The sequence below is a fragment of the Camelina sativa genome, chromosome 13 (assembly GCF_030686135.1).
Source record: "Camelina sativa cultivar CO46 ecotype springtype chromosome 13, ASM3068613v1".
In the NCBI taxonomy this organism is placed as follows: Eukaryota; Viridiplantae; Streptophyta; class Magnoliopsida; order Brassicales; family Brassicaceae; genus Camelina; species Camelina sativa.
The window spans coordinates 2,244,290-2,261,886 of record NC_141892.1 but is presented as its reverse complement, the minus strand read 5'-3'; the positions used below and the strand labels follow the sequence as shown (position 1 = coordinate 2,261,886).

General features: G+C 35.0%; 4 protein-coding genes and 1 pseudogene across 7 annotated transcripts; 4 read left to right on the top strand and 1 right to left on the bottom strand.

Moving 5' to 3' along the window:
* Window positions 1-640: 640 nt before the first annotated feature.
* Window positions 641-1,665, top strand: LOC104734611 (LOB domain-containing protein 33-like). The gene is made up of 2 exons (XM_010454219.3): window positions 641-961; window positions 1,117-1,665. The coding sequence occupies exons 1-2, from the start codon at window positions 683-685 to the stop codon at window positions 1,384-1,386; spliced, it is 549 nt and encodes a 182-aa protein (XP_010452521.2). The 5' UTR covers window positions 641-682; the 3' UTR covers window positions 1,387-1,665.
* Window positions 1,666-2,950: 1,285 nt separating this feature from the next.
* Window positions 2,951-3,934, top strand: LOC104734610 (putative transcriptional regulator RABBIT EARS pseudogene; annotated as a pseudogene). The gene has a single exon (XR_015578180.1). The product of XR_015578180.1 is annotated as a putative transcriptional regulator RABBIT EARS pseudogene (transcript).
* A 5,126-nt stretch (window positions 3,935-9,060) lies between these two features.
* LOC104734608 (tropinone reductase homolog At5g06060) lies at window positions 9,061-11,069 on the top strand. Its single transcript, XM_010454213.3, has 5 exons — window positions 9,061-9,291; window positions 9,412-9,619; window positions 10,025-10,241; window positions 10,323-10,429; window positions 10,685-11,069. Exons 1-5 carry the CDS (start codon window positions 9,221-9,223, stop codon window positions 10,868-10,870), a joined length of 789 nt encoding a protein of 262 aa, XP_010452515.2. The 5' UTR covers window positions 9,061-9,220; the 3' UTR covers window positions 10,871-11,069.
* Window positions 11,070-11,303: 234 nt separating this feature from the next.
* Window positions 11,304-13,255, top strand: LOC104734609 (tropinone reductase homolog At5g06060-like). Of its 3 annotated transcripts, none has more exons than XM_087481648.1 (5): window positions 11,304-11,456; window positions 11,770-11,977; window positions 12,235-12,448; window positions 12,525-12,603; window positions 12,886-13,255. In XM_087481648.1, the coding sequence occupies exons 1-5, from the start codon at window positions 11,386-11,388 to the stop codon at window positions 12,917-12,919; spliced, it is 606 nt and encodes a 201-aa protein (XP_087337774.1). In that variant the 5' UTR covers window positions 11,304-11,385; the 3' UTR covers window positions 12,920-13,255. The 3 variants fall into 3 exon arrangements, with proteins under 3 accessions (XP_087337774.1, XP_010452516.1, XP_087337775.1); XM_010454214.3 differs by having other exon boundaries at window positions 12,525-12,631; XM_087481649.1 differs by having other exon boundaries at window positions 11,319-11,456; window positions 12,261-12,448; window positions 12,525-12,631.
* LOC104734607 (putative methyltransferase PMT12) lies at window positions 13,256-17,233 on the bottom strand. The gene is made up of 9 exons (XM_010454212.3): window positions 16,297-17,233; window positions 16,050-16,199; window positions 15,690-15,960; window positions 15,305-15,415; window positions 14,854-15,013; window positions 14,382-14,639; window positions 14,167-14,289; window positions 13,913-13,990; window positions 13,256-13,815 (listed from the first exon to the last, which is right to left on the bottom strand). Exons 1-9 carry the CDS (start codon window positions 16,957-16,959, stop codon window positions 13,542-13,544), a joined length of 2,088 nt encoding a protein of 695 aa, XP_010452514.1. The 5' UTR covers window positions 16,960-17,233; the 3' UTR covers window positions 13,256-13,541.
* Window positions 17,234-17,597: the final 364 nt, after the last annotated feature.

Sequence of the window (17,597 nt, the reverse complement as noted above, 5' to 3'; positions counted from 1 at the left end):
GAGGATCCATATATTTAGAAACACATGAAAAGTAAACTTACAGAATTTACTCACTTTAAGGAATTTCCAAACAGTATCATGAAAATGTCTAGGTTCTTTTTTTTTTTGTGGTGGAAATGAAAAATGTATAGTTAAATACTACATATGATATTAATCTACAACAAAAAAGAATAATTATTTCGGAGTATGACAATCAAGAAGCTTTTATTTAAGAAAATGACAAGCATTAAATTGTTAGTTGAAAATGACAGAAAAATACTGATCAAAGTAATTACCTATAGTAGTTTTGACGATATCATTTAAATGTAAAGTTATATTCAAATTTTAAATTATGAATACCCATATACCACGGGAATCTGTCTGTAACTTCCATATACAATATATGTACGTACTAAAAACCATATGTATTAGCGATTCACAACTATTATGTGAAAGAATTGTGATTTAATTATAATTTTATGAAACTGTACCTTTCATCTAGCCATGAGAATGATTGATTTATTCTAAGTACAGAAAAAATATTAAAGATAACAAAAGTGATTGATGTTTATCTCAAAAACTCTTTTGCCGTTCTTTCAATAACTTTTAGTGGTGGGGCTTATAAAAACCAACGTGATTTGTCTCAATCTTACAAAAGGTAAAAACCACAAAACAAAACAGAGTAAAAGCAAAAGAAAAAAAAATGGCAGGTCACGGATCATCTTGTGGAGCATGCAAGTTCCTAAGGAGGAAGTGCAACCGCGACTGCGTCTTCTCGCCTTACTTCAGCTACGAAGAAGCATCGTCCCATTTTGCAGCGGTCCACAAAGTCTTCGGCGCAAGCAATGTCTCGAAGCATCTGCTTCAATTGCCTCTACATCAAAGAAGCGTCGCTGCGATCACCATCTCCTACGAGGCTCTCTCACGCATGCGTGATCCTGTTTATGGCTGCGTTGCTCACATCTTCGCTCTTCATCAACAGGTCTCTTTGTTTTCTTTACGATAATATGTAATACTTGTTGAGACTTAAGACTTACGAGTAGATTCTGTTTGATATGTATATATAAGTCAAGGTTTGATTTTTCTTTGAACAGTCTGTCTGATCACGTTCGTTGCTTCGTGGGTTTGGTTTATTAGGTGGTGACTTTGCAAGAGGAAATTGATTTTCTTGGATCACAGATGACGAATTTCTCATACTCTAATCAAAACGGATCACAACTTAACAACGTACCGGAGTTTGTGAACCAGATGACAGTGGATACGACCAGTTTCGTCGACGAGAGTCTTTTGAACTACAATGAAGAAGGAAGAAACTGCCTTGATGGGTTCTTCACGAACTCAGACGAAACGCTCGTGAATCATACATGGCTTCCGAACATGGATTATTATTACGCACCACATAATTAGACACGAACTGGAAATGATCGACCCATAAAAGATGGAAAGCATGCATGGTTTTGTTGTTATGATAAATCTGGTTTTTGTATTGTTTCTTTGTCGGTCTTTTTATCATTCGCCTTGTTTATCATATGTAATTGCTAAGGGTTAAGACTAAGTAGATCTTAATTCCCCAATTAAAATTGAATTATAAAAAATATGTATTTAGTTTTTATTTTTATTTTTATGTTGGGTCTCTCTATATGTAAAAATGTTTGTTTATCATTGGGTTATGTTCTAATTGATGTAATGTAATATTTTTTTTATATGAGATATACTGGCTTTTTAACATAATTATCTCTTGATATTTATCTCTCTTTTTTTTCCTTGGCGGATTTTTTTTTTTCTTTTTTTACATTTTACTTAACAAATTAACGCACACTACACATATTTTAATAATTCTCCCGAATAATTCATTTGTATAAAAGTCCTTAAAGACCGTGTAGAATTATCATCTTAGTTAGTGTACGTAAAATATATTTAGCTCCAATATCAAAGTCTAATATTTTCTTAGGAGCCCATTAATTGGCTCATCTAAGTATAAGCCACCTTAAGCCCAAAATACGCTTCAGTCCCTATATGTATGTATGTAAAGATTCCTCATCAAAACATTTTTGAAACAATACACTCAACAAAATCATTAAACTGCACAAAACAATACGCAATCGAAAACGAAATTCATGTTTTGGCGTTTTATCACATTTTTTCTTAAATAATAATCGTATGTTTTCGTATATTTTGGCGTTTTAATTAAGTCACCTCAGTTTGGTATTTTGTACTCCAATCTCGTTTTGTTTGTTTCTCTCTTACTGTCTGAAAACCCGTAATATGGAGACCAATTCTAGGTAGAATCTCTTGACATATGAGTCTTTCAATTAACATCTTTATAAAAAAAAAATCTAAATTTCAGGCCAAGATCTCTACTTATCATCTGTATAATAATTGTAGATAATCACAAGATAGCATAATTAAAAAAAAAAAAAAAAAAAAAAAAAAAAAAAAAAAAAGATAGCATAATTTATGTCAGTATCCCACGGCTCCATTGTCTTACATAAATAATAAATTAATTAGTTGGTCTACTGTAGTCATCACCGCATAGCCATATACCGAAGATGGTGTATGTTTTAGACTCCATAAAACTGACTAATAACATGCTGTTCTCCAATATATATATTTCAAACTAAACCATAGTTTTTGTCATATTATTAGGGGGTTAGCATAAAATATCGACTCTAACTTATTAATTTTGTAGACTCGTGGAAAACTTGAGTTGCGATTGGCATTAATTAATTAAGCTACTATCGAATCAAAGCTCGCCAACTAATCTATTATTTAATATATTAGATATATAGAGCGAAGACATACGAGTAACTAAAGTAAAAGAGACCTTTCCCCATCAAAGTCTCTCCCTATTTACTCATGGTTCTCGACGTAGCTTTCTCACATTCAATGCTTTCACCATATACTCACATACACATATATCTATATGCGTCTCTCTTTATATATGTCTACGTGCGTGTAAATCTACATACTTCTCTCCAACAAAACAAAACTCTCTTAATTATCTTCCACTAATATATATACAAATCTTACATATATATATGCGTCCGTGTGTGTGTGTGATGGAGAGAGGCAAATGCTTGATGTCAATGAAGCTTAGACCGGTGGTGACGAAGCCATCTTCGGACGCTCCTTTCTTCTGGCCGTTTGGGGAAGAGAGAGCGTTTTCGGCGGTTGAGGAGTATGGAGGCGGAGGCGGTTGCATGTGGCCACCGAGGTCTTACTCATGCAGCTTTTGCGGGAGAGAATTCAAGTCGGCGCAAGCACTAGGCGGTCACATGAACGTTCATCGAAGAGACCGAGCTCGACTCAATCAACAATCTTTATCACCTTCATCAACTGACCAAGCCACGCCTCCTGGGTATGATCGTCATCAACAACAACCACAACAAGTTCTTGACGTGGGATCGAAGGTTCTTGTCCAAGAAGAATCAAGAAAGCCTACTGGAACTAAGAGAGAGATAAGTGATGTCTGTAATAACAATGTTTTAGAAAATCCTACGAAAAGAGTTGAGCATGACAATGATGGAGTCAAGACTGAATTATCGGTCGGTCTACTGAGTTCTGAGTTTGATCCTCGCAAGAAGCAACTAATCAACGGATCATCGTCGTCATGGAAAAGGGCAAAGACGGATATTTCAAGATTTCCAATGATGTTAGGGTTAATCATTGGAGTTTCCAAGACCAACGGTCATCACGATGAGTTAGATCTTGAGCTAAGGCTAGGAGCTGATCCGCCAAAGGTTAACTAGCCTAAATAATAAAAAGAGTAATAATATATAGTTAATGAGATCGTCGAAAAGAAGAAGTTAAACTGTCTCTAATATCAAGAGTGAAAAGGGAGTAGGTTCTGTAGTGTTGGCTTTGATATAGTAATATTTTTATCTTATGGAAAAAGTCAAAATGTAGTAGTCTCTGCTCTAATTCAATATATAAGATTATTTTGATATTTTAAGTTTTTTTCCTTTTTCTTAATTCTTACAAATGATGTAACGTCTTCAAAAGATTGTAGTTGATTTGAGTTTTTGTTGGTGATAAAAAACTTGAATAATAAATTAATCATTGGTTGGCAAAAAAAAAAAAACTGTTGATGAAAATTACCCTGGTCCCTGGTAAACCCATGTGAACTGCGCCAATACACATATAGTCTTACAATGAAAAAATAAAAATAAATAAGAAACAATCTAGTATAAACTGTCTGACGTACGTACCTAACTGTATTCTTAAGATCTGACATAGTGTATTTAGCCTATAATTGGGATCTTACTTGTAAAATAGCGGAAACGTAATCAATGTCTATTGTCTACTATAAGCTTCTACAGATGTCCAAATCTATATTAAACATTTTTACATCTATGGCTATATCAGTGGTTGGCACATTAAAACAGTATGATCATTGTGTTTTTATATGTTTGGAAATAGTAGGAACCTCGAAAATTTACTTTTCTAACTAGTTTTTGTAATTATACACATCAATAAAACTGTATACTGAACAGTAATAAATATTTTTCCCCCATTATTTCTCTTGATAAACAGGAAAATGGACTATCAAAGTCTTAATGGTCGAATTAAATAGGAATGTAATGAGCATATGCGGGAACAGATGATTATTATTTGTTCACACCAACTCAACAGAGATGAACATATATTATTATAACACAGCCACATATATTCTGTTCTGACTGTACGTGGCACTAGTACCGACTACGAGGAGAAGGGTAAAAACTAATAGAAGGAAGTGAGAGTGGTCTTTTCACAATTTACAGTTCCTTATATAATCATACGCTAACGTTTGTATGTTGAACTTATTTTACATTACCTTTTTTCTCTTTTTTTGGAAAGAAAAAAAAAAGAAAAGAGAAAGAAAGAATGAAACCGATGGTTTATAAAGAAAAATATGGTTTTAAAAGGGAGAGGCAACGAATTTCAACGTTGTCTAAAAGAGGAAACCTCATGAAATATTACGAAGCATCGAAACCAAACTGAACTTAAAAGTCTACCCACAAAAAAAAAAAAAAAAAAACAGAGAATTAATTTAAAAAACCCACAGACTCTGCTCTGCAACTGCAAAGAAGAAGGGGAAGTTAACTGAACAAAAAAATGTAACAAGCGAATGTAAAAAAGGAATTTATGTCATAACTTGTACCCACCAGCTATAACATCATTTCCTCTTTAGGAAACTCTGCTTCTAAATATTCAATGTGCTCTTCTTCTCATTCTCAATTTCATCCTTTTACTTTATTTTTATTTGTTTCATATTTAGTTTCCTCTCAGTTATTTTTTTTACATACTTTGAAGATAAATTGGTGATTTCGTTTTTTTATTCTAGCCAAACAATACAATTTTAGGTTTTGATGCACTAAGAAATCCAGTTATACATATATATGTGTTTCATAGTACCCCAAGGTCATTTAGGCGTGTGTTTGATGATATACAAAACCTATATACACAAACATATAAAGTGAAAAGTCTATATTCTCTGTTGTCTTGCTTTCCCATTCAAGAAACTCAACTTGAAGTTGCGCCATCATTACATATCTATTGTCAAGAGGTCTTATTTATATCGAAAATGCATACAATAGGAAAATGAAAGATTCGGAGATAGAGTTGCAAATAGGTGACTTCTTTAGTGTAAAAACAAGATAATATATAGAGAGAGAGAGAGAGGTTTTAATGGAGAGCTCAGAATGCACATGCACATGCTCATGCTTCCCTTTCTCAGTATTCATCAACATTCATTTATTCTGGTTAGTTCTTTTTTAAATGATTTGTCCATTAGAATTTACTAATTTAGTAACCTTTTGTTTCCTCTTGTTTCAATGTACTGTAATTTCCTTTTTTGGTTCTGTTTTTGTGCTTCTTCGCATTACACTTTCAGAAACCGTGTGCATCAATATGCATCCAAAGTCAAATGGGAGAACCACAATTTTTTAAACAAAAGTTTTTTTTGGTTCTACTTCAGTTTTATTGAGCCGCCTGTATATCGTTGCAATTATTTGATGGCTTGGTCCGTATAAAAAGACCGTGGTATAAAAAATTATAAACACCACCTAGCTCTATCTTGATGATTTTATTATTTAATAACAGTACCCAAATTACAGAAATGGAACAACAACAAAAAAAATTATCAAAAAAAAAAAAAAACCAAACAAGGAAAAAAATAATATGAATATTTGAAGCTTCAGTGCTGCAAATCTTGCATCTCTTGTAATTCAAATACTATACAAATATGTATGTGCTAGAGACATCAGACATCTCACCCAGACATAAACAGCCGAGGTGAATAAACGCTCCACCGTCAAGGCTAATCTTATAATGTGATGAATTATGAATGTCCACCATACCATCCGTAACCCCATTTAAATTCCGTAAATATAATTTGGAGATGCAGTAAAAAAGTAATAAATAATATTTGAAATAGTTTTTTGTAAATAGTTTTTAATAATATTTTGAAATATAATTAATTAAAAAATTTTGATTAATATTTCACCTAGTTTATTGTTTTGTTTTATGTAGTTTTACTTCATTGTCCATGCTAGTTTTCTTATAAATATATATAAATGTTTTCTTCGTTAGTCGACGATCCCATGGGAAATCAATTGGACAAGATTAACGAGATTTCACGTGTGATTTCACATTATGTCATATTATGCACTTATAGTCCATCAAAGTAGCGAATATAGCTCATATTAGTACAGAAATATAGAAATGATAAATGAAATCAAAAGAAAAGTATGAAAGGTGAAAAATTAAAAGATGATACCGGAAATTCAATTTATTTATGATTTGCCTATAATTAATACCTTGTAAGTGTTTTAAAAATCATGAGAGAAAAAATATCAACAAAAGAACAGGAAAATATAAGAAAACTATAGGCAAAATATAAGAAAAAAAAACAAAACAAAAGAGCAAAAATCGTATGTTCAAATTTGAAAGTTCAAAAGAAAATATTATAGATGATATCAAGCCATGTTATATAACAAACAAAATGGAAATTGTTGATCCGAATTTGGAAGTATTTTCAAGGTAGATGATATAATGATCCATTGAGCATATGAATGGATTCATGGTGAGTTGAGGCCGAGTAGTAGTAATATCTCAACCGGATCTGAGTTAAGCCCATTAGTTGAGTATATTTGTAATTTGAATTTGATATATATATATATATATATATATATATAACGTAGTAGAAGTAAAAAGGAAAGATGTAACTCCATTAATCATAATTTCCATTGAGGAAGGTCAGTTGAAGAAGCGAAGACAAATGAGGTTGAAAGGTTAGCCGAGGAAGTGAAGACCAATAAAGTTGAAAGGTTTGAGGAAATGACAAATGAGGTTGAAAGGTCAGTTGAACAAGTGAAGACAAATGAGATTGAAATGTTTGAAGAAGTGAAGATAAATGAGGTTAAAAGGTTAGCTGAGAAAGTGAAGACAAGGAAGTGAAGACAAATGAGATGAATTATGAATGTCCACCACACCGTCTGTAATGGAGCTACGATAAAATAGTAGTAAATAATACTTGAAATAGTTATTTGTGAATAGTTTTTAATAATATTTTGAAATATAATTAATTTAAAGATTTAATTAATATTTCACCTAGTTCATGGTTTTGTTTCATGTAGTTTTACTTTATTGTTCATGCTAGTTTTCATATAAATATATATAAATGTTTTCTTCGTTATTCGACGATCCCATGGGAAATCAATTGGACAAGATTAACGAGATTTCACATTATGTACTTATAGTCCATCAAAGTGACGAATATAGCTCATATTAGTAAAGAAATATAGAAATGATAAATAAAATCAAAAGAAAAGTATGAAAGGTGAAAAATTAAAAAGGTGATGCAAAAAATTCAATTCATTTATGATTTGCCTATAGTTAATACATTGTAATTGTTTTTAAAATCATGAGAGAAAACAAATCAACAAAAAAAACAGGAAAATATAAGAAAACTATAAGCAAAATATAAGAAAAATCGTATGTTCAAATTTGAAAGTTCAAAAGAAAATACTGTAGATGATATGAAGCCATGTTATATAACAAACAAAATGGAAATTGTTGGTCTAAATTTGGAGGTATTTTCAATGAGCTAATCGGTTGTGAGCATATGAATGGATTCATGGTGAATTGAGGCCCAGTAGTAGTAATATCTCAACTGGATCTGTGTAAAACCCATTAGTTGAGTATATTGGTAATTTGAATTTGATATATATATATATATATATATATATATATATAACGCAGTAGAAGTAAAAAGGAAAGCTGTAAAATAACACTGGTGATTTCCATTAATCATAATTTTCTTTGAGGAAGGAAGCGAAGACAAATGAGGTTGAAAGGTTAGCTGAGGAATTGAAGATAAATGAGGTTAAAAAGTCAGTTGAGAAGTGAAGACCAATGATGTTAAAAGGTCAGCTGAGGAAGTGAAGATAAATGAGGTTGAAAGGTTAGCTGAGGAAGTGAAGACAAATGTGGTTTAAAAGTTTGAGGAAGTGACAAATGAGGTTGAAAGGTTATCTTTGGCTCCATTTAAATTCTGTAAATATAATTTGGAGACGCAATAAAATAGCAATAAATAATATTTGAAAGAGTTAAATGTGAATAGTTTAAAAAAAAATATACTTTGAAATCTAATTAATTTTAAATTTTAATTAATGTTTCACCTTATTCATTGTTTTGTTTCATGTAGTTTTTTTTATTTCACTTTCCATGATAGTTTTCATATAAATATATAAATGCTTTCTTTGCTACTCGACCATCTCATGGAAAATCAATTGGACGAGATTAACGAGATTTCACATTATGTATTTATTTTCCATCCAGAGATAACGAATATAACTTATATTAGTAAAGAAATATAGAAATGATAAATAAAATCAAAAGAAAAGTACGCAAGGCGAAAAAATTAAAAAGTGATGTAGAAAAGTTCAACATACAAACGATCTGTTCTTTTCAATTCTTTATGATTTGCCTATAATTAATACATTGTAATTGTTTTAAAAATTATGAGAGAAGAACAGGAAAATATATGAAAAAATAAAAAAATAATGTTTTAACAGAAGAAGTCATAGCCGCAAAACTAGGAATTTTTTTAAGGTAGACTCGAGAACATAATGGGCTGTGAGAAGACCCATCATGAGTCGAGGCCCAGTAGAAATATTTTAACCGTCGGTTTAGTTCACTGACGCTCACACCACACAAGTGAGAGAGAGATTTCAAGGAGGAGAGTGAGTGCGTGACAATGGAGGCTAACCAGAGGTGGACACTCGCCGGAAAAACCGCTCTGGTAACCGGCGGTACTCGTGGAATCGGGTTTGTCTCTCCTCTCTTTCTCCGATTTCTAATAGCAACTAATGAAGAATTCATAGTTTGATTGCATGAGTCTATTGAATTCGTAATCTCTGGTGTTTTGTTTCCGGGGTAACTCTTTAGGCGAGCAGTAGTGGAGGAACTAGCGAGATTCGGTGCGAAAGTTCATACATGTTCAAGGAACCAGGATGAGCTAAACGCATGCTTGAATAATTGGAAATCGAATGGTTTTGTGGTGTCTGGTTCCGTTTGTGACGCTTCTCTTAAGGATCAGAGGGATAAGTTGATTCAGGATGTTTCCTCTGCCTTCAGTGGGAAGCTCAACATCCTTGTAAGTTCCCTTCTCCTGCATAATGTTTTATATATCCTTTTTGATGAGGTTTCTACTCATCACCAATCTTAGAACTTATATAAGGTATTAGCTTGGCATCCTTGTGAACATTATTCGAACCAATCTGCCTCACTTTTATCAAGTTTCTATATTTGTTTGGTTTTACCATTTGAAATGATCAGCTATCTGTCAATTCAATACATGTAATGTAAGGCTTACGTTGTTGTTGTTGTTGTTGTTGTTGTGCCATAGAGTGATGCTTGTTGATCTCATCTTGTAAGCTCCATCTATTATGCAACATCTGTTATGTATATCATGGTTTAAATTAGCGGCTTAAGTTTAGGGGGGTTTTTTGAATCCATTAGTTGCCCTTCTGAAAATTTCTCAACTTCGTTTTGTATTCAGATAAACAATGTTGGAACTAATATCAGGAAACCAACAGTTGAATACTCAAGCGAGGATTATGCAAAAATCATGTCGACCAACTTAGAATCCGCTTTCCATTTATCTCAAATTGCTCATCCTCTTCTTAAAGCATCTGGGGTCGGAAACATTGTCTTCATCTCCTCTGTTGCTGGCCTGGTGCATCTTTCCAGTGGATCTATCTATGGTGCAACTAAAGGTGAGTTTATGTTCTTTAATTCACAGAAAACCAAAAATATAATAGGGTAAAAGTAGGTAACATAAGGGTGTTTTTTCTTAGGAGCACTTAATCAGCTTACAAGAAATCTAGCTTGCGAGTGGGCAAGCGACAACATCAGAACCAATTGCGTGGCACCGTGGTACATCAAGACCTCACTTGTGGAATCGGTAACGTTTTCCATACACTCTAGTATACCCTAAAATAATGCATATAGAGCATTGTTTCACAGTGAAGAGTATGGATTAGTTACATTAGTATATAAAATCAAACTGATCCACAAATGTTGAAACTAATAGCAAATCAAAATGCATTTATAACCCGGTTAAATTTTGCCCAAAAGAAGCATTGGATGATGTGATGTAAATATCAGAAGATAATGGAAGATTAATTAGAGTATATTTTTTTTGTATGTTGTTATGCAGCTGCTTGAGAAGAAAGAATTCGTGGATGCGGTAGTATCGCGGACCCCACTCGGTCGGGTTGGAGAACCAGAGGAAGTCGCGTCGCTGGTTGCTTTCCTTTGCCTTCCCGCAGCCTCCTACATTACCGGACAGGTCATATCCGTTGATGGAGGATTCACAGTCAACGGTTTCAGCTATGTACAGTAGCCAAAGCCTCTCATCAGTCATCACCACTTTACTAATAAAGCAAGAATCCGTTCACCGAGGATTTTGCTCGTTGTTGTCGTTTTGTCTTTGTTTCCTTGGTTTGGTTTTAGGTCTTGTGCCTTGTTTAAAGTTGTATAGATATTCTCACATTTGTATTATAAAAATAATCAGTAAATAAATCAAGGCACAGTTACAGGCAGCTTATGTAGTAGATTAGCAACTTTGTATCATAAGAGATCATAGATAGATGGGCTGATAAGTTTCAAGGTAAGAACTCTTCTCTCTTATCACTCTCAATCCAAGATACAAACTCAAAACCCTAACAAGGATCATTCAGAGTCTTTCATCTTCTGTGACAACCCATTCTCTTAATTCAGAGTCTTTCATCTTCTGTGCCACGTCACCAGCATTCACATACTTATCATGGGCCTATGTGAGTTGAGGCCCAATAGTAATATCTCCACCGGTGTTGACTCAGTGGGGAGATCCCAGGAGGATAATGCGTGAGCGTGACAATGGAGACTGACAAAAGATGGTCCCTCGCCGGAAAAACCGCTCTGTTAACCGGCGGGACTCGTGGAATCGGGTTCGTTCCTCTTCCCTTCCATATTCGCGCTTCCATCATCACAAAACTCTTCTATTTTGTTCTTTTTTTTTGGGTTAAAGACCTCTGAGTTCTGCAACTTATTTTCGTTTTCTGTTTTGCTTTTGGTTCCATGGTTTGGTTTATCCTGTGATTGTTTAGAAACTGGGTTTGTTTGATAAATCTGTTGTACCTCCAGATTGACTTTTATTTTCTGACAAAATTATGAATATAATTTAGAACATAAAAGTGATTGAATGAGTATTGAATTCATAATTCTCTGGGTTTTTTTTTTTTTTTTTCTTTTTCTCTTCAGGCGAGCAGTAGTGGAGGAACTAGCAAAATTCGGTGCAAAAGTTCATACTTGTTCAAGGAACCAGGATGAGCTAAACGCATGCTTGGATGATTGGAAATCCCATGGTTTTGTGGTGTCTGGTTCGGTTTGTGACGCTTCGGTTAAGGATCAGAGGGATAAGTTGATTCAGGATGTTTCTTCTGCCTTCAGTGGAAAGCTCAACATCCTTGTAAGTTCCCTTCTCCTGCATAAGGTTTTGCCTTTAATGCTTTGTATGCTTAGATTATCTCGTTTCACTACCTGTAATGCAAGGCTTGCTACAGTTCTGGTTGAAAGATACACGTAGTGATGCTCGTTAGGCTGGATAGAATTTTCTTGATGGATCTCATGTGTAATCTTGCCATCTATTACACAACATCTATTAGGGGTTTGAATCATATTTCACACATCTGAAAATTTCTCAACTTTTGTTGTTGTTGTATTCAGATTAACAATGTTGGGTTTAATATCAGGAAACCAACAGTTGAATACTCAAGCGAAGAATATGCAAGCATCATGTCGACTAACTTAGAATCCGCCTTCCATTTTTCCCAAATTGCTCATCCTCTTTTAAAAGCTTCTGGGGTTGGTAACATTGTCTTCATCTCCTCCGTTTCTGGCCTGGTGAGTTGCGGTGGATCTGTCTATGCTGCAACTAAAGGTATGTTCTTCATTATTCAGAAAATAAATAAATAAATAAAGGAAGGTAAAGATTAAATGTCGGTTGTTTTTTCCAGGAGCACTGAATCAGCTTACAAGAAATCTAGCTTGTGAGTGGGCAAGCGACAACATCAGAACCAATTGCGTAGCGCCGTGGTACATCAAGACCTCACTTGTGGAATCAGTATCATTTCCTATGCTCTGCTTTTCCCTAAACTAATGCATATGGTGTGCAGTGTTTCACTTAGATTCTTAGACTGACAAGTTGTAGGAGAAAAAGAGTAGGGTTGGCAAATAAATTAGAGGGAACCACAATGTTTAAACTGACACCGAATCAAAATTTATTTGTAACCTGATTGGTTTTACTAAAAAGGACCATTTTGATGATGTTAGAACATAACTAAAGATGACTCTATTTGTTATGATGTTCTTATGCAGCTACTTGAAAAGCAAGATTATTTGGAGGCGGTAGTTTCACGAACCCCACTTGGCCGCGTTGGAGAACCAGAGGAAGTCGCATCGCTGGTTGCTTTCCTTTGTCTTCCCGCCGCATCTTACATTACAGGACAGGTCATTTCCGTTGATGGAGGCTTCACCGTCAACGGTTTCAGCTATGTTAAGTAGCCAAAATTCTAATCGCTACTTTAGTTACTAAGTAAAGCAAGAATCCGTTCTATGAGGTTTTTGTTTGTTTGTTTTTGTTTCCTTATTTTTTTTGTGACGTCTTTAAAACTGCAGTAATATCCTCACATTTGTATTTTTAAAACACAGTAATACACTTATGCAACAGTTTCATAGATTTACGACATTTTTGTTTGGTTTAGATAAGTATTTTCATGTACACATTCCATAATTATCATGGATCAATAGTATTGTCTTGTCGACTCTATCTAGATTACAGCAGGTGAAATATTTTGGGATAAGTAAGATTAAACCGGTTTCAATCAACGTGAAAGAGAAAACTTAAAACGCCGCAACCTTACAGTTCTAGAGTTCCTAACTTTTCTAAAATTCCATAAGCCTCACTACTAAACTAGTCATTGATCAAAGACCCCCAGAAAATTGTAGCCCAACACTTGTATTCTATGGACATGTCAAGCTCTTTTTCCTTTAGTCTTCCTCTTCTTCTTGGTATGATGCGTCTCTGACGATTCATGCGTCTCTGACGATTCAAACCGCTTTTCGCATAAGAGAACTCTGTAACTTGCGTGAGGTCCTTCAGCAGTTTCACGTAAGGTCGTGTGCCACCTCATAGCGTTTCCAATCTCATGAAGCTCACTCATCACATTGATGGTATCCCGTATGTATACACGTCCTCCAGGTCTCAAAATCCGGTCCATTTCTAGCATTATCGTTGTCATGTTGCACCTGAAGGTCACCAACCAAAACAAAGTGTGTAATACTTCAATGGGAAAAGGCTTGAAGAATATAACTCATTTTGGGAAAACAAAGTTGCTGTTGTTACCTTTTTCTTTCAATGGAAAATAGACCCGCAGCATGCAGCAAATCATAGGTTCTTGGGTAAGTATCAAACGGTTCACACCTGAAAAGAAAAATATCAATGTCTTAAGCAGTGCCACTTTATAAAATGTTATTGTGTGATCTATGGGCTCAAAAAAATTCAGAATGAAGAGAATGTGACAGCAATCAAAGACCATTGCGTGAGATAACGATATTATAAATTTGCGGTTGTATTTTTGGAGTAAGAAGTCTTTGTACCAATCATGCATTACTCCTAGTAGTCCACGATCATATATAACAGGCAATGTGTTGGGACCGCTGACTGGGATAACGTTGAGAACCCAGCAATCAACCTTTAGCTCAGCTAATGCAGCCGCAAATCTGCCAAAAGCAGAAGAAATAATTCAGTAAGATATGAAGCAGCCATTTCGGTTGTGTCTATATGATTTGATCATTTCAAGATAAAAACATACCCGCCAAATCCAGCTCTCATGTCTAAGACATTTCTTAGTCCTATCTGCTTCCAGTGTAGGGCATTTACATAGTTTGATATTATTTCTTTCCAGTACCTTGATTCAGCCACAAAAAGCTCTTTTCGGGCAATGTAAGAATCAATTTGTATCGTCTGCAGCCTATCCGGAGGGATCTGTAAACGGGCTGGCCAAGGAACAAGATTTGCTCCATATCCATTTTCTTCAATCCTAGTGATGCATGCCCTCAGATCTACGTACCTAACTTAATCAAAAAATCAGTTTAGAGGTGACAAAGTCCTAGGATACAAGAAGTTGCAGAATCAAACAAATTTTGGCGTAAGGAACAGAAGCAAGGCCCACCAAGTAAAGTCGAATGGTCAGTGTCAAAATTGGGAACCAAAGCAGTTTCTGGATGTTAATTTTCAATTTGGCAGCTAAAAGAAGTGGAAAATATAAGGTTTCGCAAACATACCAAACATTATCTGGGTCATCTTCAGAATCGCACAAAGGAGGAGTGACTCCAGCAGCACGACTTAGATAACAAGTGTTATTTATAGGCTTCTGCCAGATAGCTATATATCCTTCCTTCTTTACAAGAACCCAGCACAGCCTAGTGGTAAGGTTTAACATCTCTGGAAAAATGAAAAAGAAATATATCTTACTAAATCACAAACAAGCCTGGTCTTAAATAAGAGACTCTATATATATCCATGCGGACCTAAGAAAACTTGCTCTAAATGCCTTTTGATCGGAAACTGAACCAAGAATATGGATTTAAAATAAAAATAAAAATTCAGCAGTTAGTGTAGGTAGTAGATTTCAGAGCTTTCTCCTTAGAAAATTCGAGAGTTTGGAATGTTTGTATCACCAAAACTGACACTTCTCAAACGCAAAAATGAAATATTAAGCTGCATGGATGATACCTTCCCACTGTTCTTCCAAGGCTTTTTCATGCTTATATACAGGTTGTGCTGCCCAAACAAAATACCCTCCGGCACGAAGCATCCTATTGACTTCAAGGAGCAGGATCCCATCTTCATATGAAAGACAATTACAATACAGGAGAATCTGTCAGTAGAAGCTTAGAAATACTTGGTGTTCAGTCTGACCTTTTACTTAAAAGTTTGATACCAAATGACACAGCAGCAAGCAGAGCACAGTTTTAGGCTTTTAGCTCTAGGGGAGGCAGAGCGATAGCTTTATAGAACAAACGAGCAAAAGAGTAAAAGTTTGTGCAGCTGAATTGGAACATGATTTACGTCTATAACTCTGTAATAAGTAAAACGGTGGGATAGCAGATTTGCATACCATCACGAGTCCAGTTGATTCTACATCTTGAACAATGAACCAAATCAAAAGCTTGGCTAGGGTACAACAATCGACGTGTTGTGAATGCTGCCACCATTGCAGGAACACCACGCTCAAGAGCAAACTGTATCTGGTTCTCATGAACATCTTTTGGAGCTATGGACATAGTCAAGACATTTCGCGACATTAAGTAGGCACCAAAACTTGCCACACCACATCCAATGTCAAGAACAATTCGTGTATGATTACCAAAGCTGATATCAGGAATCATCTACACATACCAGCAAAAAAAACATGAGATTCAAGTGAACACAAAAGCAAATATTATTTTTTCATTTAGAGTCATAAAAATCAAATAACCTGAGAGATCTGATCCAAGTATTGATCAGCCCCATGTATAAACTGAGTACCACCGCCAGGAAACTTGAATTTGTCATTCTCTTTGTAAATCCAGTTTTGACCACCTTTGTCTTCGGCAAGTCTAGTATGTGGAACATTGTTGAACCACACCTGTTAAACCAAAATCAGAAACATTCCAATGGGAATACAACAAAATCAAACCAAATATAATATCAGAATTCAGAACAGAGAGAGCTTTCAAAGATACCTCATCACGGCTTCTTGGCCACGGAATCGGAGAACGGTATCCATTGGGAATAGGAACGGTGCAATTCAATCCCATCCCTTCTTTAGGACAATTCCGCTCGAATCGCTCACCACGAGCCGTCGAATTAAGCCTTTTGATGGCTTCAACATTATCCAAACAAGGAATGTACTCCGTCATATCCTCAGAACAAATCTCGAATTGTCTCACAGTAGCCCTAGCCGCGGTAGATTTGTTACCACCGCCGTCACTACTACTCTCAACTTCCGTCTGATTCCCCAACGTCTCCGCCGACTCAGCGTCGTAATCCCCAACCTGGAACTCATCAGACATTGTTCCATTCTCGTTAACGATCCCAAACACCTTCAGTTCAACAGAATCTGGAGGCGGCGGAGGCGGCGGCGGTGGGAGTGGTGACGAAGACGGTGGCAAAATCGGGTGACTCTTGTAGATCAAATCAGAGATATTATACGTTATTCCGAAATCAGGTGAGAGTGCGACGATAGGGGATCGAGAAGGCTCGGTGGAGAAGAATATGAGACGGCGGAAGCCATCCTCAGACCAATGTTTACCGAGGAAGAAACAAGCGACGGAGATCAAAACAAATACGGAGATCTTCAAGAAACTAAAGTTTCTAAACAGATTGCTACTAACGAAGAGTGTCATTAGCTTCGGATTCTCAGAAACATTACGCTAAAGCACTGCTAAGTTTCTTTTATTTTGCCGGGAATAATCCTCTCAGACTATGGGTAACGAACGTGGTGGTGGTAGTGATGAAGTAATCTCCCAACCTAATTAACTAATTACGTTCAATTTCGATTAAATGATTTTTTTTTTTTTTAAATTAAAAATATATTTTACGGAATATCTATATATATATATATTGATTGTTATGTTATTTTCTTTATGTTTTCAACTTATTTTCATTTCTATCCACTGCATATATGGTAAATAAATAAATTGGTTGAATACATGTCAAAATCTATAATTGACCAATGAGTCAATGACACACGTCAATCTTGGTTAGTTACTTTTTTTCTTAAGGAAAAGAAAAATTTTAAAAGATTTTAAGATATTTTATTTATATAAGACAGGTTAGGTTAGAGATTTATTTGGCATGTTAAAGAAAACAATCACAAGGTTAGAGATCTTATAAGGAATGTGATTCATTAGGATTCGATTTTATTTGGCACCCATTGCTTCTGATTACCTAACTAACATTGTGCTCTGCCTCCTTTGTAATTTTGGATCAATTTGATTTATATTTTTTCGTGTTGATGGAAAGAATTATGAATGTGTTAGGA